At 36.8% G+C, this 22,981-nt stretch overlaps 1 protein-coding gene and 1 non-coding gene across 2 annotated transcripts in view; both read right to left on the bottom strand.

Annotated features, from left to right (window-relative positions):
• Positions 1–22,981, bottom strand: part of MACC1 (MET transcriptional regulator MACC1) — a 54,815-nt gene that overhangs the window by 18,154 nt on the left and 13,680 nt on the right. The window contains exon 2 of the mRNA XM_061197706.1: positions 1,137–1,259. Within this exon, the coding sequence (XP_061053689.1) occupies positions 1,137–1,251 (115 nt within the window). The 5' untranslated portion in view covers positions 1,252–1,259. The remainder of the gene's footprint in view (positions 1–1,136; positions 1,260–22,981) is intronic.
• On the bottom strand, positions 19,687–19,759 carry TRNAR-UCU (transfer RNA arginine (anticodon UCU)). The gene has a single exon. It is a non-coding gene; the product is annotated as a tRNA-Arg (tRNA).

The following is a 22,981-nucleotide window of genomic DNA, read 5'->3' as shown; positions in this document are numbered from 1 at the left end:
TTTATATTTCATTTTCATGAAAGAATACCTCTGAACAAACAGAATAATTGGTCAATTATCCAGATTTTTGTAAACATTGAATGGTTGGTCTCATTACATCTAAATTATTCATTTAATGTTTTTCTTTTCTGATAATAGTCAATATGTAAAAAATATCAAATACGTCTGTGAACAGCTAAAATAATTTGTTAAAAAATAATATGCTGAACTAGACAATCATGCATTTCTTAGATTATTTTCTGATAACTTCGTATTGATAAATTTTAATAACATTGAATTTTTTCATGAAAAATGAACATTTCATGAAAATAAACATTGAAAAAATAGACCACCATTAGATTTACTACTTGAAGGAATTCACTGAGCTTTTTCAAGTTTAAAATGGCAAAGAACAGGCTTATTACCACTGCAAAATGGAAACACGTTACTTTGGAAAGTGGGTATTTTAAGGATCAGCAACACATTAAAATACTTATATATCAACTATAGTGAATTTCTATATATCTCAAAAATCTTGAATTTTTTTATGTTTAGAGCAACTTATACTTGGTCATTTTGCAATAAATATTGATAATGATTCTGTGGACTTTGTAAAGCTGGTGCTGCTTTAGAGAAAATGAAAGCTAAAATAGAAAAATGAGTTCAAGTAAGCTTTCAGACTTTTTTGTTTAGTATATATAGAACTATACATTGATTGAAATGAGCTTTAAGTGTCATATATTAAAAATCAGAAGACGCGTTTTGAAAAATAAATGTTGCATTTCTTTTATTTTTACACTTTTCTTCAAACCCAGTTCCATCGAACTCTCTTAAAACTTACTTTTTCTCTGAGAATCATTCAATTCTTTTATACTGTATTTATTAGCCCACTCCAACATACAGAGATCTCTTTAACCCCAAAATTCATTATATTTACTGCAAAATACCACTCATTTAATAGTTTTTGTCTCCTCATAATATTTATTATATGTTGTTTGACTATTTTATTTTCCTCATCTTTTTAATGATAGTTTAAGTATTTCCATGATAAAGTTTAGATTTTACCATTCTTTTAATCTTCTGTAGCACTTTTCAGAGGTAGTTCTCCAATAATTAGTGGTGGTGGAGAAAATGACAATAATTATAAATTCTTGTACCTGTAATATTGCAATTTTTTGAGGATTTTGGGGCTTCCACGTCAAACAAATTTCCTTCAGACGTACTTCGTGAAATTCCTCCTGACCAAAAATGGGCTTTTTCACTGGTTAACATTATTCCACCTACAAAGTAAATATAATATATATGTGTGCATATATGTATATATATATATATATATATATTTCTTGTAAGAATACATAAACAGGTTGGCATAGAAACCAAACTCAAAGTAATCCACGTATTTAAATAGAAAACTGCATATAAAAACACTCTGCATAGGTCCTCTACTTCTGATAGGATGCTGGACTAGATATCCTGAAATAGGTATTATTACTCCATTGAAAAACCCTCAGCTCCTGGATTAATACCAACAAGCAAACCTAGAAATACATTAGTGATCCTATAAAAAAAAGTAATAATGAAAATCCCAAGGATAACAAAAAGAATAGTAAGTTGAAACTTCAATAAATAGGCATTCCTTGTCTGGTGATTGGAAGTCTAAAAATCACAAAACTGGAAATTCTCCCCAAATCCTTCTATACATTTAATGCAGTTCAAGAAAAATCACATATTATGTATATGTGTTTGTAACTTAGGCTTTTTAAAAATTATGTAGAAAAGCAAAGGGCTATTCAAGACAAACCAGAAGAAGAACACGATAGAAGTTATGTGTGCCGCCAGGTATCAGTATTTATTATAATTTGTGCTAAGTAAGACAATGTGGATTTGGAACAGAAATAGACTAAGGACACACAATACCCCTAGAAATAGACCCACCCTCACATGAAAACTGAATATATGGCAGAGGTAGCCAGGCAGAGCAGTGTGGAAATAGATTATTCAATAAACAGTGATGGTACAATTGGTTGTCCATGCTGAAAAAACTTACATTGATCATACACAGAAATCTGTTCTAAGAGATTTAAAGACTGAAATACAAAACTTTAAAACTTAAAAATAGAGTCTAAGGAATTATCTTTATGCTTTCTGGAAATAGAGAATTTCTTAAGCAAAGCACAAACACAAAATGCAAACCCTAAAAAAAACAAGAGAAATCCTACATATCAAAGGACATTGTTTACAAAAAGTAAAAACACAAGCCAAAAACTGGGAGAAGATATTTGCGTTACATATGACTGAAGAAGAAAAAAGGATTGGATCCTAAAATACATCGAAGACTCCTACAAATTAATAAGCAAAATAAAAACAACATTACAGAAAAATTTGAAAAGAGATCTGAATAAGCATTTCTTATAAAAAGTAAACACAAATGATCCCTAAGTATATTAAAATATGCTCAATTTATCAGTAATCGGGGAAATGCTAAATGATACCACATGAGATACAATTACCAACCATCAAATTTGCAAAAGTTTTAAAATCTGGCAACACTAATTATTGGCAAAGATGAGGAGCAAGGGGAACTTTTATACACTCCTAGTGGAAGTGTCAGTAAGTACAACCACTTAGAAATCAATCTGGTATTATCTAGGAAAGGTGCTTACCGCCCAGTACCCAGCAATTTCAATTCCAGTTATTTGTTCTAGTAAAACCTTCCATATGTGCATCAGAAGATATATACAAGAATGTTCATTACATATTTTTAAAAAATGGGAATCAATCAAAATATCCGTTGCCATATGAATGGATAAATTGTGCTGTTTTAATACACTGGAGTACCATGCAACTATGAAAACAGATGGATTACCAGTAAAAGTATCCATATGTACTAACTGTAGATATGGCATTGCTGAGCTTCAGCCTTCTTTACATATATGTTTTCTCCGAGCCCTATGACAACACTGAAAAATGGGTATGTTAAATCAGATTTCATAGAGTACAAAAATGAATCTCAACAATATGACGTAAGTAACCTACAAGGTCAAATAGCTGGTGAGTGACTGACCAGCCATAATTACTCATGCACATTACAGCTACACCATATAGCCCATAACTCAGGTTGCCATATACCCCTTCTCAGACTCAAGGTTCCCAACAGTACATTCTGAGACTATCCCGCCTTCCATTTCCAGTTTCCAGTCATGCTAAACCTTATTTCTTGTCGTCCTTCATCTGTTAATCACACCTCCTTCACCTTTGACTTGTCTTTTTTGCCATATATTTCTTTCAAGTTCTTGACATTTTATTTCAAAAAAGTTTATTTTTTTAGAGAAATCAAAAGCCTTTTCTGGTATAAAAAAAAAGAAAGAACAAATTGAAGAGGAGAGGGGAGGAGAAGGGAGGAAGGAAAAGAAAAAGAAAGGGAAAGAAAGGAAAGGAAAAAGGGGTAATGTTTTCCAAACATGGTGGATAAACAAATGCAAAAATTATCTCATTAAAAAAAAATCAAATACTGCAAGAGCAATTTTTTTCTCTGATAGGTGAAACTACATGGAAAGTTCGGATGAAAAGTAGACCTTTGCACTATGCATTTTACACTGAACCTCAAGTTTCCTGGCAGATCCTCAAAATTATGTGGTTGATTTTACCATATGCAATGTCCCAAACTAAAGTCTTTAGCACACAGTAGGTAGCCAAAACTTTGAAACAGTAAAACTAAGTTCATATCCTTCTGCAAAATTAAGCAGATTAAAGTAAAATGAGAAAAAAATATTTAAATAAAAAAGTATTTTTCAAAAAGATAAAGTACACTTTAAATGGAAAACCAATTTAGACAGAAGTCTACCTAAACTCTTTAATTTCTTGTGGAGAAAAGAGCAGAAAGGAACAATTTATACCCAGGATTCTTTTGAGGCAAATAACCCTTAATGTAAAAAATAGTTATTACCCAGTGGAATACAGTGAGAATGTCTCAACCACATAAGAACCAGGAATGATGCCTTATGAAGTTATGCTCCTGGAGGATTATAACATTTCAGAAAGAAAGGGACAAGGCGGTTGTTAGCTGGAATTCTTTATGGAGTAGTCCTCTTCTCCAGTCACCCAAGCATATCTTCACTGCCATTTAAGCCAGTAGTTCTAAAATTCAACCCTACCAGAATGACCTGGAGGGTTTGAACAAACACCAAACAAAACAGTTTGCTGGAGCCACCCCAGTGTTTCATATCTAGAAGGTCTGGGTTTGCACCTGAGAATCTGCATTTCTAAGAAAGTGGCAAAGTGATGTGATGCAGTGGTTCTGAGGGGTACATTTTGAGAATCACATTCTAAAAACCACCATGCTAATTTCTTTCCCAAATAGATTTCTCCCTATTCTCTGGCTGTTCCCACTATCCCCCAATGAATCTTTCTTCTCCCAATCTTTTTGTGTACACACACACACACACACACACCCCTCACTGGACTTTGTCCTAAATCTGGAATTTTTTTTTTCTGTGAATACAGGGAAAGGTGGTATAAGAGAAAATCCCTTGACTGGAAGGACCGTGATTCTGACATACAGAGGGCAGTGCATGTTTACACAGGTGCAAATAGCACTAGGCACATTTATCTTTTCCTTGTGTTTTCTTCCAATTAAACTTTATACTCAATTGCAATTGCTGTCTGAAACGGGAGTTTTTTAAACCTCATCTAAAGAAGCATGAGTCAGTCTTTGTTGGAATGACTAAGCAGGAAAAGAGCAGTTTACTACCCACTTAACTGGGGACATGTTCTTGCCTTTTAGAACACAATTATTCTGATTCTACATGATCCACTATTTTTTTTCTTAAAGAACCAATGAATAAAGTTTTGATCTTCATTTATTTTACTGTTTAAACTAGGCCTTAAGTGACTGGGAATATTTACCAACTGTATAACTTAGCAAAAGATCCCAGATTCTTTTTGAAGGGGGGTGGTGCTTGCAAGAGTAACCAGGCAAGCAATACCATTTTAAAGAATTATCCCTTTAAAATGTGTTCATTTGAAGTCATTATGGTAGTCATTATACAGTGAAGATTGCTATTTTTAGCCACCCAGTAGGTTCAAAGTATTTTCCAACTAGTCCTTGAATACCTCAGATCTCCGTTATGTTTCTATGATCTGTACTGCATTTAATTCTTGACCTATGTGATATTAAAAATGCTTCCAGAACTTCCCTGGTGGTGCAGTGGTTAAGAATCCGCCTGCCAATGCAGGGGACACGGGTTCGAGCCCTGGTCCGGGAAGATCCCACATGCCGCGGAGCAACTAAGCCCATGAGCCACCACTACTGAGCTGCGCTCTGGAGCCCGCGAGCCACAACTACTGAGCCTGTGTGCCACAACTACTGAAGCCCGTGCGCCTAGAGCCTGTGCTCTGCAACAAGAGAAGTCACCGCAATGAGAAGCCCGCGCACCACAACGAAGATTAGCCCCCACTCGCCGCAACTAGAGAAAGCCCACGCGCAGCAACGAAGACCCAATGCAGCCAAAAATAAATAAATAAATAAATAAATTTTTTAAATTAACAAAATAAAAATTCTTCATATAGGCTATAACTCTTACAGGTGACAGCAAGTGCTAAAATGTCAGAAGAGCAATTATTGGACTGGTGGACTTCACCTCCAAAAGGCCAAACTTACCTAAATAACTTTGCCTTCCCTAGAAAATGCAACTGGTATAAAAGGCCTGAGTGGAACACAAAGGAACTATAATCAACAGATGATGCTCACCTACTGTGATTTTACTGGACATTTTCATGGTGTGTATGGTCCCACTGGATGTTAGCCCCAGGGTACATTCTGATGGGACATTGGCACTCACTGATTGGTAGTGTATATACCCTTACGACTAGTCACTAAATCATTTGAGTGTTACCTCTGGTCATTATGATCAAAGATTTAAAAGACCTGACAGGAGGGGAAAGGGTAAGCTGGGACGAAGTGAGAGAGTGGGATGGACATATATACACTACCAAATGTAAAATAGATAGCTAGTGGGAAGCAGCCGCATAGCACAGGGAGATCAGCTCGGTGCTTTGTGACCAACTAGAGGGGTGGGATAGGGAGGGTGGGAGGGAGATGCAAGAGGGAGGAGATATGGGGATATATGTATATGTATAGCTGATTCACTTTGTTATAAAGCAGAAACTAACAAACCATTGTAAAGCAATTATACTCTAATAAAGATGTTAAAAAAGTTTTTAAAAATAAAAAAATAAAACACCTGACAGGGAAAATATCAGTGGTCACTTTTCCTAAGAAAAAATGGCTTTATAATATTCTCTAGGGAGGGCAGCAGGGACCCTGGTGCATTAAGCAGTATTAGTAATTAGTATTAGTAATAATCTCTATGATGCCTCCAATTGTAATGACTCAAAACATTCTATCAATACATCATCTTGTTAATATCACCATGTCAAGATTTCCATCATGTCCTTTTTATCCTATCACCCTTCCATCACTGGCAGAGCTGAAGTTTGGGAAAATTACAATAATTGTGCAGGATAACATCATATTAGCAAGCACAAATCAGAAACAGAGAAACAGCAGACTGGAAATTGTTTTATGTTCAGCTTAATGATGTAGCCAGGAAACCTTCCCAGAAACCTTAGTCTGGAAGGGAAAGTGTAAAGGACTCTAAACAAATACACAAAAGGAATACTTCAGGCCTGAAAAATAATAAAACATATCCATCATAAGAGCTATTGCTACATTCCTAGTGCCATGCATGTATTTCTCATTTATAACTTGCAACAACGCTAGAAAGTTGGCTCTAAAGGGAAGGAAATCAGGCTTAGGGAGTTTATTTGCCCAAGATTATATAGGTACTAAACAGCAGAGCCATTATTTGAACTTAGGGATAAACGATTCTAGAGAAAAAGCTTTTGAACCCTACACTATGCTTCCTAACCATGGGTCAGACCTTCCCTTCCAAAGAAAGTGAGATTTGAGACTATGCCCGGCCTTGTTGCTAGAGAGTAGCATCAAGCCACAATCTTGACCTCAAGAGATCGTCACCAAGTTCTCAGCAGGGCCCACAAGAAGAGTGTATGACCCATGTAGTCACACAGTGCCCCATTCTCAGCAGGGCCTCAGGTTTGGTCTAATGCTCTGCTGTTGCCATCTTGAAATACTTACTACGTTTTTACAAGGGGTCACATATTTTCATTTTGCACTGGGCACTGCAAATTATGTAGCAGTCTTGGCGCATGGAGTTGGCAACCCTTAGCCTTCAGACCTAAGGGAAGTGACTGCAATTACAAGTGACCATGAAGAAAAGAGGAAAGCATTGTCTTAGAAGAAGAATGCTCATTTTGCAGATGGTAAAACTGAGCTGCGGAGAGGTTAAATGAGTTGCCCAAGGTAGTAGGTGCATCACTGGCAGGTGCAAGAATCAAACTCTCATGTCCTGATTTGAGCTCCATAAGAAGCAGGGTATGAGAATAGTTCTAGCCATTTCCATGAATTCTGTAAGAACAACAAACGAAATCTTTTAAAATTCTGATGGTATATAATGTCAAAAGTAACAATGGCTTAGATTTTAAGACTTTGAAGCAAAAATGATAAAAAGTTTAACTCAATGAGAGTGAAATAAAGTGGTCCCCAGCCTCACGCACCATACCTCCTCCAAACAAGGACTTTTTAGATAGGACATTTGGCCAAGGCAAGAGAAAATCAAATCCTTGGCAAGGTTGGTTCTACTCATCCTGACCTTACCTCATTCTTGCAACATCTTGCCTTTCACCTCAGAGAGCAGAACTATGTAATCAACATTCAAAAAATGGTAAGAAATCTTTCAAAAGTTCAGAGGCTATTCCATAGAGATAGAAGTGTTTAAGAGAATATTATAGACTTCTGATAAAAATTCATTGTAAATCATCAATCTTTTAATATTGACCTAAGCATATATAACTGATGATCAAGACATTTGTTTTATTAATTTGAAGTCCCTTCAGTATGTTCATTTTAAAGATGGATTTCTTTTGTGTGTGGATGCATACAAACACACACACACATAAACTCTTCTTTGGTTTAAAAAAGAATTTGAAAATGCTTACAAATACTCACACTATGCATTTAACCAACAAGTAAGTGTATGTTATTCTTCAGTAAAAAGTAAAACAAAACAAATACGTAAATAAATTAGGGTGATACTTGCAGAAAGTTGGTAGGAAAATAAAAATAAATGATTTTACAAATATCATGCTGTAAGTTCCAGTATATTACTAGCAATAGACCAAAAATTTGGCTCTCCACTTTCTCAGAGACCACAATAAGGAAAACATTACTAGTTACAAGCTACACAGTGAGCATATGATACAAACAAACCACTTAACAGAAGCAACAACATCACCCGGAGTGATGAGGAGCTTTCAACTGCTGGGAAGGACATCCTTACCCCACCCTTTATCATATGTTCAACAGTGAGTCTCTGTCACAGAACTCTTTCTTAATATGTGCTGATGGCATCTCACCCAGGGGCAATTCTATCAAATTGGATAGAGAGCAGTGGGTCCAGCTAAGCAGCTGTTTCCCTATCCTAATAGAAGAAAACACGTTAGGTTACAAAAGGACAGCATAGATCATCAGGTCCAGTAAAGCCCACCCTACTTAGTTTCTCTCAACTGAGTTTCTGTTTCCACATTTCAACCCACGTGGATTTATATGTTCTAGCTTTTGATGAGGATCCAAAGAATCACTTTCTCTTGATCCGAACGATCAGCTAAGCTAAAGATGGGAGTCACTCTTTCTTGGGAAATTAAGAGGAGTGGCTAAATCGTAGACCTGAACAGAAGATCACTTTACCTCTGCATGTTGCAGTTAGGACATGGGCTGAAATTTTCCTGAGATCACAGTGGTATTAATGCTTCCACATAGAAGCATATAGGTACTAACCTTCTAAGCCATAGAGCAAGGTTAGTACTTTCACTGTGGAAAACGTTTAATGAAGGTGTTATCAAATGCCTGCTGTTGCCACGGTATATTCCTAGTGATATGTCTCTCAAGTTTAACTTTAAGCAATACATGTTCTTAGCAAACCTTGGAAGATGAATTAGCTACAAAACTTTTTTTAATGTGCACACACACACACACATACACACACACACACTCCTTCTTGGTTTACAAAGAATTTGAGAATGCTTACAAATACTCAAACAACACAATGCACTTAAACAGCAAGTAAGTGTACATCATTCTTCGGTAAAAAAGTTAAAAAACAAAACAAGTAAGTGAATAAATTAGGGTGACACTTGCAGAGAGCTGGTAGGTAACTGAACAAGTTTAATTATTGCACGAGTTGCTGGATATGACTTTGGCTGTATAATAGTGACCTTAAGCCATTTTTTTTTTTTGCGTTGTTAAATGCAAGAGAAGTCTCTTGGCTTGTATTTTTCAAAAGGTACAGAGGTCAAGTACTGATTCAGAAGGGGTGGAGCCAGAGTCAGATTTACAATGTGACTAAGGAAGCTGAACCTGTAGGTCTCTGACTTGCATGGCCCTTTCCAGGGCCCTGAGACTAATTCTGTACTTGTTTTCTTATAAGATTTATACCCTGCAAAACTCCACCACTTTATGGAATACTTGACATCATGAGATCTCACTGGTTTTCCACTATCAGCAGTGTTCGCTTGTTTGTTTTTTCTTATGTGTAAATGCATTTTGGCAAAGTACAAAGAAATTGGGCTTTGGAGTTAGAATTCTCTTGTTTCGGACCCCTGGGTATAAACTTGGGAAAGTTACTAAACATTCTGTGATTCCTCTTATCATCTGTAAAAAATTAATAATAATAATAACTATTATTATTGTTGCTGTTGTTATTGTCATTGCTCTTAATGAGCCCGCATTCTTCATAGTGCTGCTTTAACAGTCAAATGAAGTACTGTATAAAAAGTGGCAGGACCAGGTGATTCCCTTTCTCTTCCTCTTGGCCCTCCTTCCTATTATTCCTGTGCATATAGAAATAATTTCTCCAACTGGGCTCATTCCAGAAGCTTCTCCTATCACTCAGATGGCTTGAGACCCTGACCTCACTCCCTAAGGGAAAAAATGATTGCTGACCAGTTGTGTCTTGGGACCCTATCTCCTATGCATCATTCTTCATAGAATATTTTAACAGGTATCTGTATTACTCCTGCCAAAAAGAGTGGTGGGCTTGTGACAACAGAGGAACTGGGGTGCAGTAGAAAGAATGCAGGCCTCGAAATTAGACAGCTATGTGTTCCAAGCAAAGCTTACAAATGAATTCACTGATCTGAGCATCACTTTCTCAACAATAGAGTATAAAAATATTTATTTTAAATAGTTGTTTTAATGGTATGTGAATTATAATATCAATAAAGCTGTTTTTTTAAACAAAAAGTTGTTGTAAAGATTAAATTAAATACCACAAATCCCCAATTAACACCAATCACTGCTGAAAATGAGAGTTCTTGTTTGTTTTATTTTTTCACATCTGTGCCAGTTCTGTTGGTTGTAGCATGAGTAATGAGTGGCTACTGACAAAGATACTTAAGGAATATCGGAAAAGAGGAAGCAGAAAAAGTTCTGTGGAAGTTTAATTGCTCTTTTAGCATGATTGATTATTCAACCTGATAATGCTCTTTTTACTCTCTGGGGGTAATCGAAAATTACTGTATTTTTTTCTAACTAGATTTTATCAGTCCCTTTGCAACAAAATCTAATATTTTTCAGCCAACACTTACCCCACTGCTACTGGATGAATTATAAGATTCCCCATAGTCTTTGCCAGGAGAAAAACACCCTCTGACAAACATTTTGTGTACCCCCTGGGTTTGACCTTAGAATGCTGGTGTAAATCATTTACATATCTAAGTCTACCTTCTTGACAGAGAGTCAATATGAATGCTCAGTTGCTCTTAAATGATAACCATGTTCATGCACTAATAACTGCTGTGAGAAGAAGCACGTGGATGAAGTTTGGTAGAATTGATAAAATTAAAGAAAGGAGCCCTCATTATGCCACATCATCTAGTATGTAAAGCAGGAGTTTCCCTTAAATTCTCAACAATTTATCATGTCTAATTTTTAATGTTTCAGGGAATCACAGTGTTTTTATTCATCAATTCTATAAACTGAGAATTGTGTGCAAAGTATGAACTGTTTATTAAAACACAAACTTGAAAAAAACGAATATGTGTACATATGTGACTATATACAGTCAGATTGGTAGGTAGATGGATGGTTAGATAGATAGATAAAGCAGAGAGATAAAGTAGATAGATACAGTCATATATACATATAGTCATATGTATATATACATATACTATTTAGTGGAACAAGAAATATGTTTGTTATTAGTAATGCTTCACTCTTCTCTGCATACTGGAAACTAGATCGTTTCCTTTCTGAGAGACAATTAAATCTTCAAACTTTCACTTAGTTGAAGATAGCATCAAGTAATCATGGAGTATGAGAGAAGTCTAAAGAAAGAACCTAAGAGAGACCAAAATTTTTCTGTGTGAGAAAGGAAACCAACTCACTGGGCTGGGGGTTTGGGACTGCAAGTGACTGCAGCCTAAAAGGAAGAAGGGAAATGAGAAGATGCAACTAATCAGAATATTTTCAGTGAAACACTGAGGGCTATGCATTGTCAACCCTACTTCTAGTTCTCCCATACACTTTTTTTCTTTTGGCTTTGCCTCAAGGCTTGCAGGATGTTAGGTCCCCGACTAGGGATTGAACCTCCCCCGCTACCCCCCAGGCAGTGAAAGTGCAGAGTCCTAACCACTGGACCCCCAGGGAATTCCCTCCCACACACTCTTCAGAAATAGCCATATTACTTACTGATATAAAATAAGCTTATAGGGAATCACTAATAAGAGGTGTTAAGTCCTACTTAAAGGCATGAATAACAGGAAAACACAGGTGCCCAAACAAACATATGGGTTACAAGTAGGGAGACCAACTGTCTAACTGGGTTTGCCCAGGACTGTCCTGTTTTAAAACTAAAACCTCTCAGCCCAGGGAAACCAGGATGGTTGCCACTGTAATTACACATATTAGGGTACAAATACATGGTCCCACCTGGAGGATGTGAAATAGTCAATATAAATTCCTTCTATTATTAAAATTTTTTTAAATATTTAAAACCATCATGAGGAAAAAAGCAAACATATCTATAACTGAGCCATACAGGAATGACTAATTTTAATGTTTAAATTATGTTTTGTTCTATTTTCACGTGTTAAATTATAATAGAAATATCAAATTAAATACAAAGGAAAATATCCAGAATGAGATGAATAGAACTGGCCATCACTGTCCTTTTTATTTCATTAAATCAGCCTGAAAAATTGAACGCTCTCACTTCGCCCAAAAGAACTTCGAACCTTTCCAGAAGGAACTCTTCCTTTCCCTTCCTCTCCATCTCCCCTTTCATTCAAAGCAGGTGCAATACTCAAGGTAGAAGTTTGTGTTTCCCTCTACTGAGACCCTCACTGCTCTGTGGGAGCTGGAGGGTTCCTTGTGCTCAGCTGGGGAAACGGGAAGGAGGCTCCGTGTTGTGCCCACAGCACCACCTGGTGCCAGGTCGGGGTCCTCCTGGACTGCTGCTCTGGAGTTTTGTGCTGGTCTTGCTTCCAGCCCCCTGACTGGTTGCCCCAGCTAGTTTAATATAGGGTAGTGGTTCTCAACTGTTCTTCTGCATCATCAGTCATGGAACTTTAAAAACTGATGTCTAGAACATATCCCAAGAGCCTGAGGTGGAACCCAGGTATCAATAAAAATGTCCCAGGAGATTCTGACGCACAACAAACATTGAGAGCCACTGAGTCATAATTAAAGGTGATGAGAATATATTTGTTTCACTTTATTTTGTTTTAGATAAACATATTACTGGACATCATAAAATATAGGCAGCTCAAGATGCCTATCCCTACAAGGCAACTCTTCTGGGGCAAAAACATTTATTGGGACATTGTGAGAGACATGGGATTTCAGGGTGATAAAGGAGAAATGTAGGACTCTCTCTTTCCTGTGAGTGGCGTGGCACTTCCTGGTATAGCCCAGGGATCACTTCTAAGGCCAGTTCTGCTTTAGGAGTTAAGGACAAATACTCTCTCCCTCAGCATGCTTTGTTGGGGTTTATATATTCCTCTTTTCTTTCCCTTAGAATTATAAGATCACCACACAATTTTAATGCCAAAGTAAATTAATATAAATATCCTGTAATGTACATAAAACTGAACGGATTATGAAACATCTTGTCATTAGAAAATTATGCAGTCATTAAAGATAATCTTGATGGAGGTATGTAACAGCATGAAGTATGCTTATAAGACTATGGTGAAATGAAAAAACTTAAACATGGTACAAAATCATGAAAAATCATGAAGAGAAACAAGACTAGGACACTCAAAGACTGACATACTCAAAAATACTACCAGTACATGTGTTTAAGTGGTAAGACTCTGGAGACTGATTTTCATTTTCCTTTTCTATATTTTTAAAATTTCAATGAGTATGTATTATTTGATTATGAAAATATTATTTTACATAGAGAGGACAATAGTGATTAAATCATAGCTAATTTCTGAAGAGGGACATGTTTAAGAATAAAACAGGATGAAGCGGAAACCACAATGGGAACAAAGAAAAAATCTTAAAATTGATATGAACTCTAATATGAATTAATATTTCATGGCAATCCCTTGATTCCAACAATCCTTTCACCCTACAGGACTGGCAACCTACCAATTTTATCACTTTTTCACTGCCTCTCACCTGTCTCCCCTTCAAATCTCTCTTCCTCTATTCACAGTTTAAATGACAAGAACGGTCATTACAACTGCCTTCTTGCCTGCCCCCTTAACTCTCCAAATATTCTACAAGTTTCTTCCACTAACTAGTGGAACCATACCTTGGGACCATACCATACTCCACCTACTAATCATAATGCAGAAAGCTGCTTGTAGCTGAAGAAAAGCATACAAACTAATCCCAGGTGGTTAGTTCTTAATGTTGCCAGGCAATCTTACTTAATGCCCCTGGCACATACACGCCCCTCTCCTTTCTTGCTGAATCTCCAACATCCTTCTCGGTTTTCATTTTTAGCTGATAATGTTGCTTCGTATTTTACTGAGGATAAAAAAAGAAGCAATCAGAGAGAACTTCCACCTGTTCCTACCAACACATCTTTTGAACTTCCTGTATTTGGACCCCTGTACTTGGGTTTCTTTCCTGTTACTGTGGATGAGCTGTGGGTGGTGCCAGCCAAATCTCCCCCGCTCCGCAGGTATGCAGGTCCCATTCTTACTCACCTACTCAGAGAAATGCATCAAAAACTCTCTTCCATCTTTCCTGCATCACAAGTGTATTCCCCTCTATTGCATGTTTCCCATAAGCATAAAAACATGCTGATACTTTGGACACCTCAAAAAAAAAAAGCCAACCAAACCTGTCTTGACCTTCCTTCACCCTCTAGATTCCACCACATTGTCCCCCTTCCCTTTACAGCAAAAACAGACACACACAAAAATACCTTGTCTCCTTATGCACAATTATTTTTTCCTAACTCTCACGCCTTCCCATCATTTTCACCCATTCCCCACTCCACCAGAAATGCTCTTGTCAAGGTCACCTATGACCTCCCATTGCCAAATTCAATGGTAAATTCTCATTCCTTGTCTTAGATGATTCATCAACACCGTGCAATGTAGCTTATCACTCTCCCCTCCTTGAAACAGTCAGATCATTTCACTCAGGTCATATCATTCATCTGTTCAAAACCTTGCAATGGCTTCTTTTCTCAACCAAGTAAAAGCCAAAGTCATATGACCTATATGGCCCTAGTCCAAAACACCTGACCCCATAACCTGTCTGAGGTCATCTTCTATACTCTCTCCTTCCTCACGTGAGTCCACCCACACTGGCCTTACTTGTTGCTCTTCAAACACACGAGGTACATTCCTTCCTCACGGCCTTTATGCTTGTTGTTTTCTCTACCTAAAACGCTCTTCCCCCCAGATAACTGTGGCGACTTCCTCAGCATCTTTAGATATTTACTAAAATATCACCTCATAAATTATGCCTTCTCTGGTCTCCCTATTTAAAATTAGTAATTCAACACACATTCCTTGTTGCCTGTGTCTACCTTCTTTTTCTCCATACCGCCTATAACCTCTACTATGCGATATATACGACTAATTTATTTTGTTACGTCCTATTTTCCCTACACTAGAATATAAGCACCATAGAATGAAGATTTATTTCTTTGCCTATTTTGTTCACTGTTGTTTCCTTAGAATCTAGATCAGTTTCTAGTACATAGTAGATATTCAGTAAAATATGCAGTGAAATGAAATGGATGAATGAATTTCCACTTGAGAGCTGAGGAAGTAAAGAGCTGGATTAACAGACCAAAAGTTATTTGCAACAAATCAGTGGAAGTCTGTGAGGGTTTTCTAGGTGGTTTGCAAATCTGGCATATAGGTAGCTTACATGAATAGTTTTCTTGAAAGAAATGCCCACCGCAGTGTGAAAGCTGTGGGAAGACTAACCAAGAAATGGCATAAATTCCACTATCTATTACCTCTAGGCCAAGGTGAGAGAGGCTGCCTACTAACATGAGATGGGGGAAAGAGACAGAGACAAATACTCAGACACACACATAAACACAAACAGAGACAGAAATAAGAGAGAAAGAGAGAGAGAGAGAGAAAGAGAGATCCAGGAAAGTATATGAGACTCCAGTTTCTAAACTTCTACCTTCTAATCTGTTACTATCTATGCTACATGTGAGGATTAAAGTGCCTCATTGTAAATGAGTAGACCAGACAATCACAAATATTTTCAGTCTCCTAAATTATCTTCAGATTTGTACATTTGACAGCTAGTAAACATCTGGATTCTTTTTAGTCTTTACACCCATCCTAAGACCTCATTCTGTGAAGATCTGAATAGCTATTCTTGACCTAGCCTGGTTATCAATTTCAAGTATTCGTTCTCCAAGCTCACAAAAGTAGTCACATGAAATGATATTCTAAGTAAGCCCCAAGTGGCTTTAATAAATAAACTGTTAGCTTGACTGAGGCCAGTCTTTTGTATTCCAAAGTAACTTAATTCTAAAAGAAGAACATCTGTGATATGGAATAACTATAAATACGTGGTACTCTAAAGATTATCCTCTCAAATTATTATTATTACTCTCAAATTATCCAATTTGACATTTGATAACCACAGTACCAGGCTTAAGGTGGTAAAAAATAAATCAGGACTATTTTATAGTCCTGATTTGTTCAAATATATGTATACCATATCATTTTTGTCTTCTGAACATCAAAGATAATTACATTCATGCCAAATTAAATGTTTAATTGTAAACAGTTTTCCACTTAGCTTTCTTTATTCAAAACATTTTGATTCTACTACTTTAATTATTATTTAATATTTGTATAATATTTAAGGCCATAGATTAACTAATAAATTGTTACTGGATCTTGACATTATACAAAAATTTTTTTAATACAAATTTTTCAGAACTGACAAATGAACATAAGAATCAAGGCATAACAAATAAACATTCCTCATTGTTGATTCCTTTTTTCAAAAAGGAATTGGCAGTGCCTTTTTCCATTCCCACAGCCTGCACAGATAATTCTAAACATGAAAAATCTGGAGCAGCTCACAGCTTCAAAACAGCAACAAAGCCAAAATCTGTAGTTTTTATCAAACTAAGAAAAATGGAAATATTTTCAATGCAAGCATTTTTCTAATAATAACCCACTCTTTCATTTTTGAGAGGCTGCCTGTGAACTGTTAGTGATAGAACAATCAGTGGACCTATTCCTGTGACTTCTACTGTTGCAAAATTCAATTTGACACTGACAAAAATGAGTATTACTCCCAATAATGTTTGCTTTCTGTTTTGTGAAAAGACAGTATTTCCTTGCAAAATACAACTGGTACTGTGACACAATGCCCATAAACAAGGGAGGGTATTAAAAACTTGGAAAGCAAAGCACCAATATTTTATGAATGGTTTGCTCACCTTTCTGTCGCACCAGCTGCACTGATCTGAACATTCTCCCTTAGTAGATATTTTATCCATATCTGCAAATGACTAGCAGTAACACAGCTCCTCCTGTATCACTCAGGGTCCAGTAAGGAAAATAGAAACTATATGAGGTCTTTCAAGCAGAGGGGAGTACAAGTCGGAAAGAGCAAAAACGCGGAATGTGAACTAATCTAAATATTGACACCTGCAGGAAGAAGCTACTATCCCCAGAGCCAAAGAAAAAAAGGATGAGGTGGTGGAAGCCAGGTGCCCACTTGCTAATGCACTTGTGTGGTGCCTCAAGAGATCTTGGAAACACCAAGCAGGGACCCCTGTGTCAGTACTTGGACCACAAATAAGGTGCTGGAGAGAGGTGGGTGGCTGGAAATGTAACTGGGCCCTGTGTAAGTGGTGCTGGAACTGCTGAGGAGGTACCACTCAGCTGGAGCCAAGGTTACCAAGGGTCTCTGTTGCACGTCCTGGTGCTGGTATAGCCAAGGAGTGAGCCAAAGGCGAGTGTTGCAATCAAGGAAGAATTCTGTACTATGGTACTGAAACGGCCAGAGGATGCTTGGAGTTCATAGCTTTTTGTTGCTGCAGATGGAGGCCTAAAAGCTGAAAACAGGAAGTGAGTCACTTTCCCCCTCCTTCATTTCTCAGTTTCTTGCCGGGACCTCTCATTGGCAAGACCTAACTGGAATCTTGCTGGCAATAAAAACCTGGAAAGGCAATCTGTGGGGTATCAGAAACCTACAATACATAGAAGAGCAGAGAAGGACAGAAATGGAGGCTAAGGGCAAACAGGCAAATGGCTCACATGTCCTATATTCTACGCCAATTTTTCTGTAGTATTTATTTAACATGACTATACCTAAATTTGCTAATGACAATCTGGCATTTATTTTTATCATCTTACTAAAGGAATAAAATAAATAAATAAGAAAGAAAGAAATGGAAGACAAGGATATAATATATATAAAACATGTAATATATAACTGTAAACTAGTGACCTTATTTAAGCCGGCTATTGAAATAATTCTGAGTTTTCAACTTTATTAAAGGCACATTTAATAGATTTAGCAAATTACAAAATATCTCTTTCCTGACTGTCATAAAGCCATGTTAATGTTCTACTTAAACCTTCATAATTCTGTTGACATTCCAATATATGATGTTATTAAGCAGGTAATTTATACAAGAACACAATCAATAAAAATTTATTACCCTGTGGTAGATTAAAGATGATCTCCAATTCAATTATTTGCTATCCTCTCACTGAGATTCCACTTGAATCCAGACAGGGCTTAGTGATTTGCTTGACTAATAGAGTGTGGGAAAAGCAATGTTGTGAGATTTCCAAGATCATAAAAAGTCTTGGAGGTTCTGTCCAATTCTCTTTGAAAACTTGCTCTGGGTGAAACCAGCTGCCATGTCAGAAGTCTGACTGCCCTGAGGCCATCATGACGGAGAAATTACATATAGGTGCTCTGGTCAACAGTCCCAGCTGAGCCCCAACTTCTACTCATATCTGCAAAGTATCAGATGAGAATATGAAGCCATCGTGAACTCTCCAGACCAGCCCACCTGCAAGCCTAGAGCCACAACCTATGCTATGAAGGGTAGAAGACTGCCCAGCCAATCCTACCTAAATGTCTCAGCTACCAAATTGTAAAATATAACAAAACGCATGTTTTGAGCCACTAAGTTTTGGGGTAGTTTGTTATACAGCAAGAGATGATGAAACACGGTCTTTCTAATAAGCAAAACGATGTACACTAAAGCAAATTATCCATGTTAAATGTAGCCAGGTTATTAAAGTACTAAAGTAATTAAATTACAAAACACAGTACTCATGAAGTTTCAGGGATGAAGTATTTCACATATTACTGATGAAATTGAAATTATTACAGTATTTGAGGGAACCATTTTGATAATGTTAAGCTGTTACAAGTTGAGCTTATGGCCCCTCACTGTGATGAGTCCCTTCACGGCACTGGGAGGGACCCTAACAACTTATGTTTGTAATTCTGTATTCTTTTTCTCAAAGATTCCCTTTCCCCAAGTTATATAGATTTCAGGCCCCATAAAATAGAGTCTGTCTTTGGGGAAGACACATCAATAATCCTTCTAATAGTCCTTCTAAGTAATTTGTATTTTCCCCAAGAAAATAATTCAAAAGGAAGATGGACAGCTATGTTTATAAAACTCTCTTTCACAGAATTATATATAAATGAAAAATAAACTGAAAATAACCCAAATGTTCTTTAACAGATGAATAACTGAATACATTATAAGCTATCAACTTAGAGCACGATGTCCTCTTTTAATAAAATAGTTGCAGAGTCTCTAACAACACGAGAAATTGTTTATAGTATAAGTGAAAAAGCTGATCTTGAAAGTTTATATGAATTATGGTTGCAAGTATTAAAAATGTATATATTACAGATAAAAACTGGAAAGAAATTTGGAGAAGTGAAAAACCAGTTATGTTGAGGTAATGGTCATAAGATGCAACTTTGTCTTCAATTTCTTTTTTTAAAAATATTTATTTATAAAAAATATATATATATATATATTTATTTATTTGGCTGTGCCAGGTCTTAGCTGCAGCACGCGGGATCTTTTTTAGTCGCTGCACGGGGGATCTTTTTTAGTTGTGGCATGCAGGAACTAGTTCCCTGACCAGGGATCGAACCTGGGCCCCCTGCATTAGAAGCACAGAGTCTTAGCCACCGGACCACCAGGGAAGTCCATATCTTCAATTTCTTTTTTTTGCCATTTATCTTCTAAGTTGCATCCCATCACAGTCATTGGTAAGTGATGCAAGCTCTCTCAGAAATCAGCTTCTGAGGTTTTATGAGATATCTTGTAAAATATGCAGCTAAACTAAGGGAATTACTGTAATGCCCAAAGCTAGGGAAAGCAGGCCAGGTTGTGGAGGGTCACTTCTCACTTCTTTGCAAAATGTGATGTGGAAAAATAAACATGTCATTAAGAAGGTAAACTCAGACTCTTGGGGAAGTTTGACTTCTTTCTATTCCCTTTTCCCCTCATGAACGGCAAAGTAAAACCATCAGGAGACAGAAATCAAAAAGCCAACACTGTTCTCCATCCCCGTATCTGCCATCTTTACACAAATAGGGATGCGCCTGCACACAAAATATATATAGAAACACATACACACACACACCCCTTCAAGTAGATATATTTAAAGAAAACATTGGCTATTGTAATAATTTTTTGGATATTGTGGAGTGGTAGAACAGAAAGAGCAAGATCTGGAGGCCAGGTCTGGGTTTGTGACCAGTTGGTGCTATGACCTGCAGTGACTCTTTGCTTGCTGAGAGCCTCATGTCTCCATCTGCAAAATGAGGGGATCCTCATGATGTGATCATCAAGATCTCATCTCCTGTCACCATCATCTGACTCTGTTCACAAATGAAATGGGATCCATTTTAAAACCAGGGAACTTGTGAAGCCATGCTGCTCTGAGGGGTTCTATCTCTTTTTTATAACATAATTTTAGATCATAGAATTTTAGACGATACAATTTTAGGTGATGGAAAGAAATAAAAAGGAAGCCAGGTTCTGACACACAGCTCAGTGGTGACAGAGGCAAGGAACCCAGCTTTTCTTCTTTTCTCCAAACTTAGAAAACAGCACAGTCAAGTGATGGCCCCCTTCCAAGTTCTTTCTTTTCAGTTTTCATTAGAGATAAACACAAGGAGAAACATTTTAATCTGGCCCCGTGGCAGAGGTATAAAGAGCCTCTTAAGTAGTCCTCACTCCTTTTACTATACCCGTAGAAGCTCACACCTGAGTTACTCCGGTGCTGGCTGAAAGCCAGCACAACCTGTGTGGTCCTGTGGCTGAGGTCCAGCAGACAACTATGAAAGCAAGATCATGTCAGGAACTTTATTTCCACACAAAACATCATTTTGCTGTATTCATAAACAATAAGGAAAGTCTGTCTTTTGGATATGGTCTCACAATGTGAATTTAAAATGGCCTACCATGTAGTTTCCATCAAAAGCCATGCCAATCCTAGAAGAGGGTATATGAACTATTCACAGCACACAATTCTTCTAGGCTTATCCCTAGATCAATTCCAATCAGAAGGCAGCTTTAAAAGTAAAGCATATTATTCCAGCCTGTTATCAAAATAGTCTTTACAGAGTGATGGCTTAGCACTACTTCCTTGGTTTTTACTCCTGGTAAAGATGAGGTGTGACCATATATGAAATTTCTCTATATTTTTGTGAAACTGTAATCAGGGAACTTGCCCAGTATGTTTCATATAAGGCCATGTGTGACAAACTATTCTCAGATTTGGGGGGTAGGAAACGTTTCTTCCTTCAAATTTTAATCTTTTCTCTTAAAGACTACTATCCCCTCATGCTTTGGGTTTTACCTTGGCTGCTAGGGAAAGTTAGACTGGGTTTTTGTGCATTTAAAATATCTTCTCATATCCCTGGTTTTTGTTTGTTTGTTTGTTTAATATAATTAATCTCTTCACCCAACCCACTATACCTTGTCATTATTATATGAGGCTTAGCTTTTATTGTTAATGGTTTTCAATTTTATTATATATGTATTTTTTGTGATTAGGTTGGGGAAAGGTAGTATATAAATATATAACAATGTGTGTTGGTACATGTATATGTGTGCTGTATATAATATATATTAAAATTAATTGTCATAGAAAACACATCTTTAGAAATGAAGGACCTTAGCAATAATTTAATTGAATGGTTTCAAACATAATTCTCTCATGCATGGAGGACCAATTTCTTCAAATGAAATAGTGTGCAAAACTTAAAGAAATATAGTTGGAAAGTAAATAATAAAACCAAAGTTCATCTGGTTGAAACGTAAGGGGAGAATAGCCCACCACCCTCACTTGCCAGCCACCACTTTCAGTGCAGTGGGGGGCTCTGGAGTCACTCCACGGAACTTACAGTTTCCCATGGTACATATTTGAAAACTCTCAGTCAAATTCAATTGTCTCCTTTTATAAATATGGAAACTGAGGCTTTGAAATCGTGATTTATCTAAAAACACTTACCAAGGTGGTGATCAGGTCAACATCAGTTCTCAGGTTAGGTTCCCTGATTGCCAGATGTTTATTTTTGTTACAACAGAAAGGTCAATCCCAATATGGGCTTAACATTAAAATTGTGTTGTTTGAAAAGGATTGAGTAGTTTTGAATTTTGTTAAAAATTAAAGAGAGTCTAAGATTTTCTTAAACTCAACAAGGCAGCAAACATTATTTTCTTTCTTTTTTCCTCCTCCTAGGCCCACCCAGGTGGGGATAGGCCTCTCTTCTTTTTAGGTTTGCTTTCAACTGGTTCTATGCCTTGCCTGTTCCCTACGCGAAACTAACAGATCTAAATTTTTTGACCCTCTGAGTAAAAATCATATGGCTCTGCATTTTTTCTGTATTAAATAAGCATAGCTAAGATAAAGATTCTGTGGAATCTTAGTGACAACTTATTTTTCTTTCTTGGACATTTTAAAATGTTGACCCGATTCTGATTTTTCACATAATACATATCAAATTCTTTTGTCTGTTAGTAAAATCTGTCCATGTCCTTGTGTAACCACTATCAATAAACTGAGGACTCAATAAACTTGGGAGCATGGTTTATTTTACAAATGCCTCCAGACAAAAACTAAGAAAATAGAATGTAACTGCATGACGTACAAAGATTTTGGACAAACTTTAAATAAATCATGTAAAGTTTTGAAAAGCCATATTTGAGCTACAAAGTTCAAAGTCATTATTCTTCACACTCAACTTCAGATGGAACAGAAAAGTTTGAATCAAATTTTGATCATCTAATAGTAGACTTAACATTATGGCTTTTAGGAGAAATGCTTCCAAAGCTATCATTTATTGTTCGTTTTCATTTTTATTCCTTACAGTATAAAGGCTTACTTTGTCTACTAGAATATATGGGTGAGTTCA

This window comes from Eubalaena glacialis, chromosome 8, assembly GCF_028564815.1.
Source record: "Eubalaena glacialis isolate mEubGla1 chromosome 8, mEubGla1.1.hap2.+ XY, whole genome shotgun sequence".
NCBI classification, from domain to species: Eukaryota; Metazoa; Chordata; class Mammalia; order Artiodactyla; family Balaenidae; genus Eubalaena; species Eubalaena glacialis.
The sequence above is the reverse complement of the archived record's forward strand: the minus strand, read 5'-3'. Positions and strand labels throughout refer to the sequence as shown.